Source organism: Saccopteryx leptura, chromosome 5, assembly GCF_036850995.1.
Source record: "Saccopteryx leptura isolate mSacLep1 chromosome 5, mSacLep1_pri_phased_curated, whole genome shotgun sequence".
Classification (NCBI taxonomy): Eukaryota; Metazoa; Chordata; class Mammalia; order Chiroptera; family Emballonuridae; genus Saccopteryx; species Saccopteryx leptura.
Genome location: NC_089507.1, coordinates 83,172,070 through 83,191,327, shown reverse-complemented (window position 1 = coordinate 83,191,327; position 19,258 = coordinate 83,172,070). Strand labels below are relative to the sequence as shown.

The 19,258-nt window shown below is 37.0% G+C and overlaps 1 protein-coding gene and 1 non-coding gene across 3 annotated transcripts in view; both read left to right on the top strand.

Annotated features, from left to right (window-relative positions):
- EMCN (endomucin) overlaps positions 1–19,258 on the top strand; it is a 133,178-nt gene that overhangs the window by 89,243 nt on the left and 24,677 nt on the right. For both annotated transcript variants that reach the window (XM_066386056.1, XM_066386057.1), the window contains exon 5: positions 11,408–11,446. In XM_066386056.1, the coding sequence (XP_066242153.1) occupies positions 11,408–11,446 (39 nt within the window). The remainder of the gene's footprint in view (positions 1–11,407; positions 11,447–19,258) is intronic.
- Positions 6,473–6,636, top strand: LOC136407194 (U1 spliceosomal RNA). The gene has a single exon (XR_010751801.1). It is a non-coding gene; the product is annotated as a U1 spliceosomal RNA (small nuclear RNA).

The following is a 19,258-nucleotide window of genomic DNA, read 5'->3' as shown; positions in this document are numbered from 1 at the left end:
CCTCATGAGTAAGATTAAGTTGTTCATGAAAGATAGAGAGTAGCAAGACCTAGAACTTCCCTGATTTCCCTGAAAGGTTGACCTTTCAGATGAAATAAATTAAGATAGCTGTGGAAGTGCAGAACATGTGTGTAGGAAAGTAATGCAGAGAAAGGTATATTAAATATTTCTCTTTAATTTTATCTAAATTGATGATTTTTAATTAAGAGAATAATGAGAGATCAAAGCTACTGTATAATTCTTCATTGGGAATCAATATACAACATCTGAGTGCCATGCAGTAGGCTCTGGCCTATTGTGGTGAAGATAACAAACTCAGTCTCTATGCTCATGAAGTGTATGGTGCATGCACAGGAAGACTAATGTTAAATGCTTAGCAGTGCGCAAAGATTTCCAGTTCCAGTCTACATATTTCTTTATAACAAGCACTTTCTATATTCTGATTCCATGATATGAAGCAATGTGTACTTTAATTAAAAATGTCCTGCCCTGGCCATTTGGTTCAGTAGTAGAGCATTTGCCCAGTGTGTGGATGTCCCAGGTTTGATTCCTGGTCAGGGCACACAGGGGAAGCAATCATCTACTTGTCCACTCCTCCCCCTCCTATCTCTCTCTCTTTTTCTTTCTCTCTATTTCTCTCCCCTCTCACAACCATGACTCGATTGGCTCTAGTGAGTTGGCCCCAGGTGCTGAGGATGGGTCCCAGGCCTCTGCCTGTGGTGCTAGAATTAGCTCAGTTGCTGAGCAATGGAGCAATGCTTCAGATGAGCACAGAATCACCCTATAGTGAGCTTGTCCCGTAAATCCCGAATGGAGCACATGCGGCATTCTGTCTCTCTGCCTCCCCTGCTTTCACTTAATTACAAAAAAGAAATGATGACATTAGATCATTTACAATAACATGGATGGACCTTGATAACATTATACTGAGTGAAATAAGTAAATCAGAAAAAACTAAGAACTATATGAATCCATACATAGAAGGGACATAAAAATGAGACTCAGAAACATGGACAAGAATGTGGTGGTAATGGGGGGAGGGAGGAAGGAGAGGGAGGGAATGGGGGGAGGGGAAGGGCACAAAGAAAACCAGATAGAAGGTGATGGAAGACAATTTGACTTTGGATGAGGGGTATACAACATGATCAAATGTCAAAATAATCTGGAGATGTTTTCTCTGAACATATGTACCCTGATTTATCAATGTCACCACATTAAAATTAATAAATTTAAAAAAAGAAGGAAGAAAGGGAGGGAAGGAGGTAGGGAGGGAAGAAGGAAGGGAGGGAGGGAAGGAAGGAGGGAGAGAGAGAGAGAGAGAGAGAGAGAAAGAAAATGTCTTGACTAGAAAAGTGAGTAATCTGCCATAGCAGCATTACCAGATACCATTTGTTATAAATAATGGATTAATTATTTTACATATCTATAGCCCTTAATAAGAAGCAGCTACAAATGACTCAGAGTCTCTAAGTCTCTTTTTGGGAGACCTGTTAGGTGGAAAGAGATAGCAAGTGGGAACTGTGAATGCTTTATGTTGTGCTTAAGATGATTACAATAAAAAGAATATTATTATTTAGAAGGAGTCAATTTCACACAATAATCATGAAGTAATAATTTTATTTCAGGAGACAATGACCCCTTAGAGGAATTTGAAGAGCAGGCTCATTTCTACTTCATATGAAGAATATTTCATGGGGTAGTGTTTGGCTTCTTATGAGCAGAATCTATTTTGTAGGCAATATATATTTGAAAGGTGCCTTTAGCAAACCAAAATCTTATTCATCTCATAATATGATGCTCCAAATACTAATAAAAATAAAAGTAAATATACATCTGCAAAATGTGTAACAATTGAAGATCACACTCAATAAGTATGCTGCCCTAGTACACATTCAGTGACTGATGAGGACGATGTCATTCAGGTCCACAATTTACTCAAATTAGCACTTATACAGAAGTGTGTGGCCAACCCCATGAGTCACTTAAGGCTCCTAATTTTACTTTGATTTACGTAACAAAATGCCCTCTGCATCTCAGTTCTAGGGACTACTGTGTTCATTTGGCTTCTTAACACAGTTAGCTTGGCTTTCTTCCAAGTAGTTTTTTAAAATACAGCCAGAAAGTCATTTCTAAAAATGAAACACTTTGGAAATCAAGATAATGAAATAAGGTATTTATTGCTGCCCTTTTTGTTTGTCTTTCAATTAACCAGTTCCATAACTAAGTCCTTTAGACATTTTGTTATGAAACTCATTCCTCCCCACATTGCGCTCATTCCTCAAGGTGCCTTCTTACTTAGCATGGACTCCACTGGATATAATGAGTTTACACACAGTTCCTCTCATGCATGATGAAACCAGCAGCCTGCTCAGATTCCTGTTTAGCACCCTTTCCATTTTCACCCCTCACCTACAGAAACATTCAGAATTAGTGGAGTCACAACAACGAGGCAGAAAGAACACAAACAATCTACTGGTAAGGGAAGGTTGGACAGCTGAGATTCATCTCCCTCTTAAACATATGGAATCCTCGAATAGTTACTACCTGATAAAGGCACTGTGGTTACATTATCTCATGTGCAGGTTTGATTTGGAGTAAAGAGAGTTAGTTAGTGAGATTTTCTGCTTTACTTCCCAGAAAGGAATGTAGGTCAAAAAGCAAGATGTCTTGAAAACATGTATCTCTAATTTTTTCCTATTCTCTTAAAGTTGTATTTCTCTCTCTCTTTCTTTTTAATGGAAGCCTTGCTAAGTAAAATAGTCCTTGTTGTATGCCCTTGCTTTTCATCACTTTGAATATTTGATACCAATTCCTTCCCACCTAAAATGTTTCTGTTGGAAAACTCCCCCTCCAAAAAAAAAAAAAAAAGGCTAGAAAGGCTCATTACCACCTAACCAGTATTACAAGAAATGTTAAAAGTCAGAGAAAGACAAATATCAGATGATTATACTTATATGTGGAACCTAATGAACAAAAGAGACTAACAAAAAGAATAATTGTGTGAATTTCTTCTGTTTTACTCTTTTATCTGTCTGTAGAAGACACATTCTAGGACTCCTAGAATTTTTAAGCTAAAAATCCTCACTAATTCATTGATCTGACATTATAGTTAAAGAAATGGGGACCTTTTGAATTAATTAATAATTTAATTTATTTACTAAAGACTTTTTGGAGGACATCTGTGTGCCATCATGCCTCCTAGCTTCTGGGATCGCTAGCAATCCTGTTTCTTGGCTTGTAGATGCATCACTGTAACTTCTGCCTCCATCTTCACACAGCCTTCTCCTCTGTGTCTTCTCTGTCTTTTCTTAAAGAGGCATGCCTTTGGATTTCAGGCTCAACCTAATGTAGAATGATCGCATCTCAAGATCCTTAATTACATCTGCAAAGACTCTTTTTCTAATAAGTTCATGTTCACAAGTTTCAGGTGCACATATTTTCCCATACAATCAGGAGGAAAAAGGTGCCACCATTGAATTCACCCCAGACCAGGTCCTGAATTTACCCTTACTACACCTAAGTTTCATCATCAATACATTTGTCATCATCTACACACAGGGCTCTTTTGCTGGTTACTGAGGAATGATTCAGTGGAAATGTCGATCGTAGGCATCCCACCCTCTAATATTTAAACTGTGAAAGGACAGGGTGTAAAACTCTGTCATAAAACTACAAATCTCCTCTTCCTGAGTTTCCCATTTCTGCTATGCCTTGAAAACATGGCACCCTCCCTGACTCTTTTCATTTCTGGTGCCCATCCTGATGATTTGTGAGGGAAGAAGAGAAAGGAAAAAGAAGATGGAAGGAAGAAAGGAAAATAGGTGCTTTTCTTGCTGGAAAATGAGTCATTCTGGTTTCCATAACCGGATATGAAAGTAGGCATGATGCTCACTGTAAGAAATCAACAAGGAAGAAGAGGCTATTTGTTATAGCTTCTTTTGGTGAATTCAGACTTAGCCAAGGAAAAAATGTTGGAATAAAATTTTAGGTAGAAGGCAAATTGAGATGGGCAAAAGCCAATGCATAACTCTCCTAAGGCAAGTTCTTGGCTAGAAATGCTTCTAACGGTGTCTCTCAGCTAGAGCTCTGCTACTGCGGCAGATACAATATTACAGACTAAAAATCTGAAGGGAAAAATCTGGCTTTTGTTAAGGAGAAATGAGTAACACATAAGTAATCAGTAGGTTATTAAGTAGGAGTTAATTACATTTGTATATAATAAGTACTTTGTCATGTTTTCTTTTGCATAATTTACCCTAGTTTAATATGGAGTTTATTTTCATACAAAAAGCATGGGTAATTGTATTGTAACCAAGTAGACGTTTTAGATATATTACTGGCTGACCATGAGAATAGCCTCCATCCAAGCCTGTGATTTTTAAGGCAACACACCCTTCTTAAAATAGAAATTGTGCATTGTAATCATGCCAACAGAAACTTATCAGTTATAAATAATGATTCTGAAGTCAGATTGCTTAGGGTCAAATAATAGCACAACCAGTTATTTACTTAACCTCTCTGTGCCTTAGTTTTCTCATTCATAAAATAGTTTATAATAATGTTATCCCTATATCAGAGTCTTGTGAAGATTAAAAAAGATAAAAAATATATATTGATAGTTTGGCTGGTAGTGGCACAGTGGATAGAGTGTTGGCCTAGGATGCTGAGATCCTAAGTTCAAAACCTTAAGGTTGCCATCTTAAGTGCTGGTTCATCTGCCTTGAGCACGGGCTCATAAAGCTTGAGCGTGGGATCAGCATGATCCCAAGCTTGTTGGCTTGATCCCAAAAGCCGCTGGCTTGAAGCCCAAGGTCATTCATTGGCTTGAGCAAGGCATCACTGGCTTGGCTGGAACCCCCCAGTCAAGGCAAGTATGAGAAGCAATCAGTCAACAACTAAGTGACACAACTACAAGTTGGTGCTTTTCATCTCTCTCCCTTCCTGTCTCTTTCTAAAAATTAGAGAAAAAAAGACGAAAGACTATATGACTTTGGGTGATGGGTATGCAATATAATCAAATGTCAAAATAACCTGGAGATGTTTTTTCTGAACCTATATACCCTGATTGATTAATGTCACCCCATTAAAATTAATAAAAAATATATAAATAAATAATAAAAAGAAAAAAGTTATATTTCAGAACGAAATATACTTTTTTCTAAAGTGTTCAAAAAGGTTTTCCTTGAAGTAATAAAATATCAGTTTGTACATTAAAAAAGATTAAAAAAATAAAAAAAACATATAAGCCCTGGCCGGTTGGCTCAGTGGTAGAGCGTCGGCCTGGTGTGCAAGCGGTCCCAGGTTCGATTCCCGGCCAGGGCACACAGGAGAAGTGCCCATCTGCTTCTCCACCCCTCCCCCTCTCCTTCCTCTCTGTCTCTCTCTTCCCCTCCCGCAGCGAGGCTCCATTGGAGCAAAGTTGGTCCGGGTGCTGGGGATGGCTCCTTGGCCTCTGCCCCAGGCGCTAGAGTGGCTCTGGTCGCAACAGAGTGACACCCCGGAGGGGCAGAGCATCGCCCCCTGGTGGGCAGAGCGTTGCCCCCTGGTGGGCGTGCCGGGTGGATCCCGGTCGGGCGCATGCGGGAGTCTGTCTGACTGTCTCTCCCCATTTCCAGCTTCGGAAAAATACAAAAAAACAAACAAACAAAAAAAAACATATAAAGCTTAAAACAGGATTTGGCAAGTAAACAAAATAAATTTTAGCTATTATTTTATTAATAATAATCTTTGCAAAAGCCAGGTAATGTTGCTATGATGGTACCAATTTCACAGATAAGGAAACAGGTTCAGAAGATTAAATACCTTGGACAAAGTTAAATTAAAAAGTTGAAATCCAAACCCTGCTTTTCTTTCTTCAGATCCCATAAACTTTACTATACCACACTTGTTTACATTGTTATTTTATGTAAATTATTTAAAGAAAGTGGAAAACAACTAGCATTAATTGGGTGTATTGTATGCTTGGCAAGTAGGAGTTCAATAACTGTAACATGAGAGACTGACTGAGTGACTGGTTGACAGAATATAAACCTGTGATTCTAACCAGGCTGCTTCTCCCATTTCCTACCATGCCAGATTTATTTTTGACTCTGCGTGACTGTGTGTTTCCTGCCCTCTTCATTTGTTTGGTCCTTGTTTATTCTTCCCCTATCCTTCTAATTTCTTGTTCAAATCCTACAGATTCCTCAAGGACCTCTGTAAAATTTTACCTCAGTATTTACCACAATTTCATGAGTGTTGTCAGATATGTGTACCATCTGCACTATGATTTACTTAGTACTTTCTTTAAATTGATGCTTTTATTCTTAAATTTGTTTGAAAACAAAACCACCATAAATGAAAAACCAGTTTCACTTGGCATAAGCAACTATAAAAATCACTATGATGTAAACAAAATATTAAATTCTAGCCAGATTTTGTTGCTTGCCAAAGGCTTTGAGACTTGCTTGTCCTTGTTGACAAAGTAAATCAAATACTTGCCTAAGAGGAGAGATACCATGATCATAAAGGTGGGTTTCCCAGGGCCAGGCTTATTCATTGCACTCTGGATGTGCTGGCCCCTGCCATTTCCACAAATGCCGGACGTTCAACAGCATCATTTGTGGTAGGGGTGGACTGTGTTCTTACTTCCTCCTGAAAACATAACAAAACAAAAAAATTGAGGTAAAACTATGATAGGTATTAATGATATATTTGTATTAAAATGAAGTTTTAATACTTCCTCATTGAAATAATCAAATAAACTAAAAGAAAGCTAAAAAAGAAATAACTTTTTGAGTATTTTAATGTTATTTAATGCTACTTTCCAGTACCACCATTTAGAATCTCTCACACAATGCTAGGCATCTCATCTTTTGAAAAACATTGTCTGATCAACCAGACTCATTATTTCTTTTGTGATTGTCATGGTTTAGTTATGTCACTTGTTTGGGAACTTATAATGTTCCTTATATGCTACTTAATTAGTTTGTATTATTTCTTGTGGACAGATATAAGAGGAATCCTCAAAATAACAAAGTCTTAGTCACAAGTCATGGGTTAGCCAAATGAGAAATAATCTCACATACATTGATTCAGTCAATGCCAAGTATAGGAGAAAGATAAGGAAAACTTGAATTGTTTATAATAAGTTATTTATGAACAAAGCAGTAAAGAAGTATATATGGGAATAACTATATATTAATATATTTTTTCTCCTGGACATGTTAATGATGTTCTGTCTGTAGCTACATACGGCTCTGTTATAGTTGGAAACATATCTTTTGTAAGGTAAGAATATTTAGCAGTTATTTCTTGTATTGTTGCTTTAAGCTTTCTGTTTTAAAAGAGAATTACTTGAATAATGTTTAGCTTTGTATTAATGTGGATTAAAGTTTAGCAGTTTAGAAGTTCATTTGCATTTCATAAAGCTTCAGTTTTATTTTAGAAAACCAAATTCAACAAACATTTTAATTTTCCAACCACCCTAAAATGTTGGTCTTTATTAAACATCTAAGTTTGAGGATAGGATAGATTAAAAGGATGTACTACACTCATTTACTATTTGACTTTACTCACTCACTTTATGGATCAGATCTTGGCCCTTTCTCAAAACATATGAGTATTATGAAATTATATATAAAACCAGGAATAATTATAATTACCTTCATTTTTCATTAATTCCCATAACTTTAGCCATTTTCATAGCCTTCACTTTTATTAAGCTTTTATATTCACAGAATTGAGTTCAAATTTGAAAGTGGTATGCCATATGAAAACACTGTACTATCTTCAGAATAATATCTCCTTGGTTTCAGAAAAAGTATATACAGGGGTGGGAAAAATTAAGTTACATTACCAGCCATCATTCCTTAAAAGATAAATTATAAATAAGGATACAAAATAGTAACAATAACAATAATAAGAAAAATAATACAAATATATAATACAATAATTAATAAGTAATACAAAAATAAACTTCCACAAGTTTATACTCACAAACATAAACCTCCTTTCTCTCATCCCTGCATTTCAATATTGATTAAATATTGAAGGTTTTCAGAATTTTTTCCTCAGAATAATAATATATTTATTTATATATAAAAGTCTGTACAGCCCTGGCCGGTTGGCTCAGTGGTAGAGCGTCGGCCTGGCGTGCAGAAGTCCCGGATTCGATTCCCGGCCAGGGCACACAGGAGAAGCGCCCATCTGCTTCTCCACCCCTCCCCCTCTCCTTCCTCTCTGTCTCTCTCTTCCCCTCCCGCAGCTGAGGCTCCATTGGAGCAAAGATAGCCCAGGTGCTGGGGATGGCTCCTTGGCCTCTGCCCCAGGCACTAGAGTGGCTCTGGTCGCAACAGAGCGACGCCCCGGAGGGGCAGAGCATCGCCCCCTGGTGGGCGTGCCGGGTGGATCCCAGTCGGGCGCATGCGGGAGTCTGACTGTCTCTCCCCGTTTCCAGCTTCAGAAAAATACAAAAAAAAAAAAAAAAGTCTGTACAAGTTAGGACTAAATATAAGGGTTTGAATTGATATATGTTTTTTTCTGATTCTGCTATACCTTAAAATAAAGTTATGTTTCTTTTATATATGTCTTTTTAAAAGTATTATATATTTTTTTCAGGCTGAATAACAAACACAACTACAGCTTAGTCAGAAGGTTGTCTGATACATATTAAAACATTTTTCATTTTCAGTGAAGCTTATCAGCAAGAAAGGTGATGGCTTGACATCAATAGCAACAGAAACAAAAGCTTTTCATTTTCTTTGTATTCCAGCCCTTTAGCAGATGATAAATATTTTAACTGCATCTTCTAAATACACCATTGTGCCATGTTCAAAAGTATTTTAACTATTAGTTATCAAAATTAGGACTTAGTTACATAAGCTTTCCTTTTAGAACAGCTTAGTAGAAGAATAAGCTGCCTATTTTAGTAAAAGAGGATGGACATTAGAACCAACGGACATGAATTATAATCATTGCACACCCTTGAGAAAGTAGTTTCACTTCTCCAAAATGCAAAATGAGAATCTCTTTTGTAGACATCAACAAATAATAATACAGGACTGATTATAAGAGTTGCTTTAAAAATGGTAATTATGGTTATCCAACTAGCTATTTTAAATGAAGCATGAATTTTCTCTTAAAGTTAAATTTAGGTAGGTATAATTAGTCTTGTTTATTACATTATTACTACTATTATTTTCTATTCTCATTCATTTTCTATGTTCTATTACCAGAGATCTGTTTTGCCATATCTTGGTGGTGGGCACTGGAATTGTGGTTCTGAGTAAGACAAGTAATTTTGGATGAACCTAGAGGGTATTATTCTAAGTAAAATAGCATAGACAGACAGTATGATTTCACTTCTATGTAGAATCTAAAACACAAAACATATTAATAACAACAACTAAACAAAACAAAACAGAAACAGGCCATACTATAGAAACTGAACCAACTGACAGTTCCCAGAGGCAGGTCGAGTGGGGGGATGGGTAAAAAAGGTGAGGAGCTACAAACCTTCAGTCATAAAGCAAGTAAGTCACAGGATGTAATACACAGCCTAGGGAATATAACCAATAACATTATAATAACTTTGTATAGTGACAGATGGTGACCAGACATATCCTGGTGATCACATAGTAATGCAATAAATGCCAAATCACTATGTTGCACATCAAAAACTAATATAACATTATATATCAACTATAATTTTCCAAAAATAAAAAAGAAATCTTTTCTCATGGAGGTTAGTTACAGTCTGACATAGATTTTTTTTTTTTGTAAATAAAATAACGGTGGTAACAAAAGTATTGTTGAGCAGATGAAGCAGAGTGGTGGACTAGTATGAAGGGAAAGCAGAAACCACTCTGAAGAAGGTGGTAGGAGAAGACCTGAGTGGTGACATCTCAGCAGAGTGATGAATGGTGGAAGGAAGCCGTGTCAGCCTGAGGAAATACCCCAAGGTAGACGAAAGAGCAGCAGGGAAGCCCAGGCAGCAAGAACCCTGTGACTTGGATCTAAGCGGGGGTGGGAGGGTCGGGGGGTTGACTGGAGATGAACTGAAGAACAGGGCAAGAGCTGCAGACTATAACGACTTGCCAGCCATAGTAAGAATTAGGGAGCTGTTGAAGCGGCCAAGTGTAAATTTTAAAGATTTTTCTAGGTGGCCATCATTGCAGGTACCAAGGGGAGAGATTTGGGGTCCAGATGATTAGTAGCCAGTGAGTTATATTTGGAATGTATTTTGAAGCTACAGCTGATGGAGGTGAGAAAAAGAAGAGAATCAAGAAAGGCCACTACTTTTTGTCTAGCGCAGGTGTCTGTGCTGTGTACTGGACCAAGGGGGAGAAAGGGCAGGTTTAAGGATACCAGCCAACAGAAGCACAGACGAGGCAAATGAATATGTTAAATACTTATTACTAAACTTCCATATTTGTTTCAAAAATATTTTCTCTATTTTCCACATGTCAAATGTTATTCATAGTAAATATATTTTAAGTTGTTGAACTGAACTTTGATTATAATTCTCTCAAGTGATTTGACTTGAAAAAGCCCTGCTGGACTGTATTTACTTTAAAGGAATTCCCTAAGTTTCAAAAGTACCAGTCTGAACCCTCCTGACTCCTTTCCAGGTCAGGAGATGCAACACATCGTACTACGGCATAACCACACATACAGGACCAACCAAAGAATTTGTAGTTGTCTGTGTTATCTTGGCCTATTCAAGATGTGAGATTATACCAGATGCCCCAAAGCAAGATCAGCAAATTGTGGCCTACAGGACAAATATAACCCTCACCTGTTTTATAGAACACAGACATACCTACACTTCAGGTATTACCGTGTGACTGCATTCACACTATAACAATTATGTTAAGTAGTTGCTACAGAGACTTATAGCTCACAAACTATAAAATATTTATTATGTAGCCCTTTAGTAAAAGTAGTCTGACCCCTGCTCAAGTATCTTTTAATCATGAAGCTTCATGATGTTATAATTTAAGGAAAATTAAAATCACAGATGAGCTAAGTTTTTTTGTTTGGTTTGGTTTAGTGGGTAGATAGTGAGACAGACTCCCACATGTGCCCCCACTGGGATCCACCTGGCAACCCCACCTGGGGCCGATGTTCGAGCTATTTTTAACACCTGAGGCTGATGCGAACTAACCTAGCCAGCAACTGGTTACAGGAAGGGAAGAGGAAAAGAAGGGGGAGGGAAACAGGAAGAGAAGCAGATGGTCAATTCTCCCGTGTGCCCTGACTGGAATTGAACCCGGGATGTCTATATGCCTGGCCAAGGTTGGATCCACTGAGCCACCGGTCAGGAGGAGCTAAGTTCTATATTCATTTGCCACCTGAAATAATTATAACAGGATATCTGATATTCAGCATATTATTTCAGTGATCTTTTCTTTTCTTTCCTTTAAAGCTGAGAATCAGAGTTCAAACAGTACAACAGAAAGACCAGGTAAGTTCATGTTTTTATCCTCTGAGAATATTCGTGTATAAAATCCTCAAAATGAGACAAAATAGATCAACCAGTATGAGGGCAAGTTGAAATAGTGCAGGGGAAATATTATATAACTACTAAAATGTTTAGGAGACCTGTGTTAAAAAATAAATGCAGACTAGGGGAACATACAAGGATGTGCCTGGATGTTCTGTGGCTTTAGTGAGTGGAACCAGCCCTGGTAAATGCATGAAACCTGTGGAATTGTCCTCTGACCATAACTGGCTGTTGCTGGTCTGTTTCTATGATTGGAATGCCCTCTCCCAGACGGTTAGCAGGTCTGAGTGTTTTTTCTCTGTATTTTCTAACAAAGCCTGGGCCTAAGCATATGAAGAGATGATGTTATAAACTACAATTAACAGCCTAAAATTTTGTCACCCGAAGAAGTGCTCGTGTTTTGCCATCCTTACTTTAAACTGAATAAATTTTGGATGAGGAAGCAACAGAAACTGAGAAAGATCATTGGGCGGGGAAAGATTGTAATGTTGAATTATTAACGTTCTTGTTATTTTGAAATCAAAATTATTTGGGGAATGTTTATCTTCCTACATCCTATTTGGTACTTTAATAAACGACAAATATCTTAGGTTCTCAATCTTGGTCACCTTAGGTACTTATAAAATGAGAAATATGTAAACAATCATAAAAGGTCATGTAACTTTTTTTAAAAATCGGGAAAATAAAACTGAAAATTTTGAGTGAATCTAACAACTTTTTCACAGCAAATGTCCTAAAGAATCATCATAGTCTGCCTTCTACTTTTTGTGTGTAAGGAATTCAAAACTAAAATGATTAAGCTTTTAACTTTTAATCATTTATCTTCTATATAATATATCTCATGAATAAAGTCATTTTTATATTATTAATTTTCTGTATGTCATTTTATCACTGTATTTTGATTCCTATTGCATCTACGTAATCTGGAAATGCACTAAAAAAGGCACTGAGGGGAAAAAAGCAAAATAAAACAGTACATCCAGGCAAAGGGGGCAGCTTTGCATTGGCTGATGCTATGCGTGTTCAGGAGAAATCCTTCAGTTATCTTGGAGAAGCTACAGATGGGGACTTGGAAAGCTGCCAAAATCCTCAGCTCCTCTTAAGGAGGGAATGAAGGATCCTTTATTTTACTTAGAAAAGTTGTATCTACAAAATGCACCTTTAGCTATATTGATTTTTTGATGTAATGAAAAGCCCATTTAGAATATTTTAATTTTGAGTTGTAGAAACTAGTTCTTTTAACAAAGATAATAGAATAAGCCAGTGATTTAAATAGTGGATTAGAAAGAAATGAGACTGATATTATAAACCGCAAAGCAAGTCAGGATCAACCTTCAGCTTTATGTTGTAGATGAAGACTTGAAGACTAAATCAAGATTCACTAAAAGAATAACCTTTATTAACAGAGTGTTCATTATACCTCTGTTAACAACTGTAGTTGTGTTTGTTTATTTAAAACTTTTAGTTATATATGTTTATCAAAGATGTTCAAATATCAGCCCTGGCCGGTTGGCTCAGTGGTAGAGCGTCGGCCTGGCGTGCAGAAGTCCAGGGTTCGATTCCCGGCCAGGGCATACAGGAGAAGCGTCCATTTGCTTCTCCACCCCTCCCCCTCTCCTTCCTCTCTGTCTCTCTCTTCCCCTACCGCAGCGAGGCTCCATTGGAGCAAAGATGGTCCGGGCGCTGGGGATGGCTCCTTGGCCTCTGCCCCAGGCGCTAGAGTGGCTCTGGTCGCAACAGAGCGACCCCCCGGAGGGGCAGAGCATCGCCCCCTGATGGGCAGAGCGTCGCCCCTGGTGGGCGTGCTGGGCGGATCCCGGTCGGGCACATGCAGGAGACTGTCTGACGGTCTCTCCCTGTTTCCAGCTTCAGAAAAATACAAAAAAAAAAAAAAAAAAGATGTTCAAATATCAATTTTGTGAAATATTCATCAATGTGATCAACAATAGGGTCCTAAAAATAATTACTATTTCTGTTTTAGGTAGAAGCTGAGTTGAATTCCAGCCCACAGAATTATTAATACTGATTCCTTTTAAAATAAAGATGAGCTAATATGCATTGTGCTTATTAGATTATATATATTTCTCACATTTATCATTTTTTTATATTAAACATTCAGCTTTAATTTTCTTGAAAAATGTTTACCACCTACTTCAAAAACTATTAATGAATATCTAAAAATTGATGACTGTTTTATATAGGTTCTTTTTTGGGGAATTCAAGATAAGTAAGGCAACTATACATAAAATAGAAATTATACATAGATATAATGTTTAATATTATATAATGAAGATAAAAGGAAGGTAGGCATAGTTATACAAAAATGATTGATACAAGTGTGAAGACATATTCATTCATTCTATAGTATGTAGTAGACAGCTGTAGTTAACAATGCTAAACATAAGAAAATCATGATCAATGTCTAAAGAAGGTGGGAAAGTCAAACTTTAACTTCCCATTGTAACAGATCTGTTAAGACTTTAAATTTAGTATGATGCCCTGCTAAATATACAGAATACTATGTTCTACTAACTGTGGAATAATATGATAGTAACCACTACTAACTGAGGCATTCAATAATATGGAGCCTGCCGTTAAGTGTTCCCAAGAAAGACTGGTCAGCATCATAAATAACTATAAAACTCTAGTAGTCATGTAGATATAAAATGATCAACATGTTTCAGATAACCTTATGTTAAGATTTGTGAAGGGAAAGATTTTTTACCCTCTTTAGCTGTGGTTATATTATACAGTGGGTATGGGGAAAGCAGTTTAAGAAAACTGAGGACAGGGTTTATGAAAGAAGTGACCTTCTAGATGCCAGATTATTCTGCCTACTCATTTTTCTAACTCTAAGTTCAGAGCTCTTAAGGAGCTGGAAAGACCCAATAAAAAGTGATGAAAGGCTGTTTATTCTCTAGAGATATATGCAGACCTCATGTGGCCATTACAAGTTTAAGCAATGATGGAATTCACTTTTCTTTAATATTATCATTTTCCACAGACTTGTCCTTATAAATAAGCCTCTTTATTTCTTTGATAAGAGACTTCAGCTCTGAAGAAAAAATGGACATACATGCGTCAGTGTATCGGGAAAGGAATAAACTATTCACCCTGAGTTTTCTGGAAAATACAACGATATTAGTCAGGATTCTCCAGAGAACAGAACAAATAGGATACATGGATGGATAGATGAATAGATAGATAGATAGATAGATAGATAGATAGATAGATAGATAGATAGATAGATAGATAGATGATAGATAGATAGATAGATAGATAGATAGATAGATAGATAGATAGATAGATATTCATTATAATGAATTAGCTCATGCATTATAAAGACTGAGAAATCCCCAAATCTGCAGGTAGCAAGCTGGAGGCCTGGAGACTCAGGGAAATTGAGAGTCTCTTTCCAATCAGAGTCCAAAAACCTGAGAACCAGGATATCCAATGGTATCATTCTGAAAGCAGCAGGTTTGAAAATAAAGAAGAGCCAGTATTTTAGTTTGAGTCCAAAAGCACAGAAAGACTGATGTCCCAGCTCAAGGCAATCAAGCAGGAAGAGTTCCTTATTCAAGGGAGGGCCAGCCTTTTAATTCTGTCAGGGCTTCAGCCAATTAGATGAGAGCAATCTATTATACGTTGAAAAGCAATCTGCTTTACTTAGTGACTGATTCAAATGTTAATTTCATCCAAAAACACACAGACACACCCAGCACAATGCTTGACCAAATATCTAGTCATCACATGGCCAAGTCAAATGGACACATAAAATTAATCATCACAACAATAATCCTATTGTGACCAGCACAACTTGTGAAGGATCTCATCATACCTATTTTCTTTCTTCACTTTTCTTCACTGTATTTTAGAAGCTCAATTCCATTGTAGACATTAATTCTGATGGAAAATCAGAAGCCAGAACAGATATAAGAACCACCAAATTTGACCACTGGCTTTCGAAAAGGAAAACACTTTGTCCTGCCATATTTATTGTGCTCAGCACCCTATATAATGCCTGGGGAATGGCTTCTGATTTCAGGAATTCATGTAACGTGAAGCATGAATCATTCTATACAGAAGGATACTTATCTGAATATTCTAATTCTGAATGACAAAAATCTTAACACTATGGCTCTGTTAGGATCCAATCAAACTAAAAATATACCTATATCAAAACAGTATTTAGCAGTTCTTTTTTTTTTTAACTTGGACATTTTATGATGTTTGACAGATTAGTTGAGAATAAAATAACTCACTTTTGGCATGATAAATATATCAACATTTATGTGGTAGGGAGAATCCACCATAAACTTCCATTTAGGAAATTGGGTAAATCTGGGTATGGCTAAGCAGTTGCCCCTTTGGTACAAAGGTCTGCTGAGTCTCTAAGAAATGCTCTACACTGGTCTTGTGGCTCTCTTGTCCACTGAAAGGCCATAAAAACTCAGTCTCCACTGATCAGCTGCCCAGCATTCACTTTATGAACCATTTTTCAATGGCATTATCATGGGTGTGTGCTCCTCCAGTAAACTCTGCAATGTGTTTTATTTCACTACATTAAGTCTAATTCTCTCTGTGCACTTGTATGTGTATCTGCATGGTCCAGTTTGGCTTGTTGAAGGAAGGGGGTGTTCAATTTGTCTTGAAGGAAAAAATACATTCTTAACAGGAACCTAAATTAAAATAAATTATATTTCATGTAACAAAAATAACGAGCATGTACTTATAACTCATTCCTACCGAAGGGCAGCACCTTAGGCAGCACTGAGATGTGGTTGACTACACAGATGCTAGAGCCTGTGTTCAAATCCTGGCAGACCACCTACTACCTTCCTTGTGACCTTGAGCACATTAGTTAATCTCTCTAGGTTTCAGTTTCCACTTTGTACAATGCAAATATTGATAATAAAATAGTTGAATGAGATAATATTTATAAAACACTTTGAATAATGTCTGGCACATAGTGTCCAGGGCTTGAAAATAAATGAAAAAAAAAAAACTTTTATGCCCATATTTTGGATCATTTATGTTCAAATTCTTTAAAAGCACAGCATCAGCAGAGATACATATTGAAAAGCTTCTCAGTGTTCTTAGCTCTTACTCTCCAAACTGTGAAATCTGCAATGTTGGGCCAGGGTGAGACCATTCTAAACTTTTCAGAATGCTGAGGAAAAATTTAACTAATCACTGATAATGATGCCACTAACATGGAAGACAACTCACATCAAATATGTTGGTTACCTGGTATCATGTAAAGGGAACAGAAGGGCTTGGCTTTTGGCTTAGCTCTTCTATTATTGTCAGAGGTGCTACCTTATGTTTCTGAGGCACAGAATCTCTCATCTCTAAAGCACAGTATTAAAATGTTTAAGAGTAAAATGAATTAGCACATATGGAAATAGTCAGCATAGTAAATCATTCATTCTTTGTATATTATACATAATTTTCTATAAATTAATAACTAGTCATATTCAAATTACAAAAGAGAAATACACCTCTCCTTTCCTTGACATATATTTCTACAGACTTATTTAAAGTAAATAAATCTCCATTCACAGTTTTTACCAGGTTAGAGGACACTATTATCTCAGGTTAGTCACATTGATGGCCCAGAGCAAAGTAAAAAAATTTGAGGTAGAACATTTTTCTTGCATTGCTGAAAGAATACAACTATGTGGGAAAAGTAAGATCTGATGCAAGCAGAAATCAATTTCCATCAAATGAAAGCAAAAACTTCCCCTTTGATATTTTCCATTAAATAGACAGAATGTGCTATTATGGGTAAAAATACATTCTAGCTATGACAAAATCTTAATTGAAAAGAACCCTGACAAGAATTTAAAGTCTTAAAGCTAGAAGAGACTTCAAGGATATTATCAGCATAATCCCATCCAAAATACAGAATGGTACCAGCTATGCTCATAACATTTATTATGTGTAACACTTATATGCCACTTACTTTATAATACACCATCTCCCTCTATGATAACAAAAGCCTAGAGTAGGCCATGCTTCCTTTCCTTGAGTCAGATGCTCAAAGTCAATTCTTAAGTTAATGCTAGCAAACTGTATTAACAATTGGAAGGAGCCTGTTTGTTTCTTCAATTTGCATCTGTTCTATTTCCTATTTCTACTTTATTTTACGGCATCTATCATAACTTAAGTTCCTCAAATCCTTCTTATTAAGCATTAGTTTATAAGTAAGAGTCAATAAACAACAACAAAATCTCTCTTATTTTGATCCCTGACATAGTTTTGTCTTACTCATTATCTCTTCACGTCTATCAGTTGTGGGCTGTGCTTCCCCCTTTCCTGCCAGAGGTTCCTAGTCTCCTGTACTCTACTCTAGTTATTTCCTTCAGCATCCACTCTTGGGCCCAGAATAGGTATCTATCTTTTCTGTTATTGCAAAATGAATGAAAAAACTAATGATGCAAACATTTTGAATATGTAATAGGCTTAATATTAAGATTTTTTTAAAGTGGTGATCTCATTAATACACTTAGTCTTCAGCAGTAGTGACTTTTGCTGCTGAAGAGTTTATGCATTCAGCAAACACTTGAGAACCCTGTGGGTGGAGCTCAGAGCGCATTCCTAGCAGCTGTGGCTGATGCAATGCTGTGAGAATACTCCAGCTCCCAGAAACCTCCTGGGCATACCCAGGAGGCAGCTCGCCCGCTATAAGGAAGTGACTCAGCACCAACCACGCAGCTCCCTGATCTTTTTAGCCATTGGCTTTAAAGGACACTCTGTAACACCCTATTGGCTGAACCCATGTATATAAACTAGCTTACTTCCTGAATAAAGCAAATCTGCATCATTGAACCTGGTCCCCAGAGTTGTCCTCACCCCCAGCAGGACTTGTCCACAGGACCCTACTTCTGGACACTATTCTATCATTTGAAAACATCAGTGAGCAAAATAATGACCCTTGCCCTCAAGGATTTTATATTTTAGTGGGGGAGAAAAACTATGCTCAATAAATATGTTAATTAGCTAAATTATATAGTAAGGTAGAAAGAAGTAAACTCTCTGAGAAAGAGAAGGTGCAGAGCAGATTAGGAAAGAAGGACCATGAGTTCTGGAGAGGTACTGTTTACATATGGTCAGATAAGTCTTTCTGAAAGAATCTGAGTAAATACAAGAAGTGAGCTACCCAATAAGTGGAGGAAGAGCATCCAAACAGACATAGAACTTAAAAAGATATCTGGTACATGGGCAGAGAAGAGGGAGGGAAAAGGCTGGGCACATTACCCAGGGTTTCATAAGCTATTGCAAGGTCTTTGGCTTTTTCTATAAGTGGACTGAAGAAACATTGGGGGTTTTGATCTGAGGGATGACGTGATCTGACTCATGTTTCATAAGTATAACTGTGAAATCTGAGGAGAGACTGTCCTGTGCAGAAAGGATACCTTTTTCAGATTTTCCAGGAGTCAGATGAAGGTAGCTTAGACTAAGATGGTCTCAAGATAGATGCCATGAACTCTCTAAATTATGGTTATATTTTGAAAGCACATCTAATAGATATTTGGTGATTGTATGTGGGATAGGATGTAAAGAGATGAGTCAAAATAGTTCTGAGGACTTGACCTGAGCAATTGGAAGGAATGATTGTCATCAGCTAAGATGGAAAGGCTACAGATAAAGCAGAAGTCTAAGTTTGGAAATACTGAGTATTATATTTTTATTATTTTATAAGTAGACATCTGAATTTTATGAAGCTAGAGTTTCGGGAAGAGTCTTAGGCTTGAAATATAAATTTGGGGA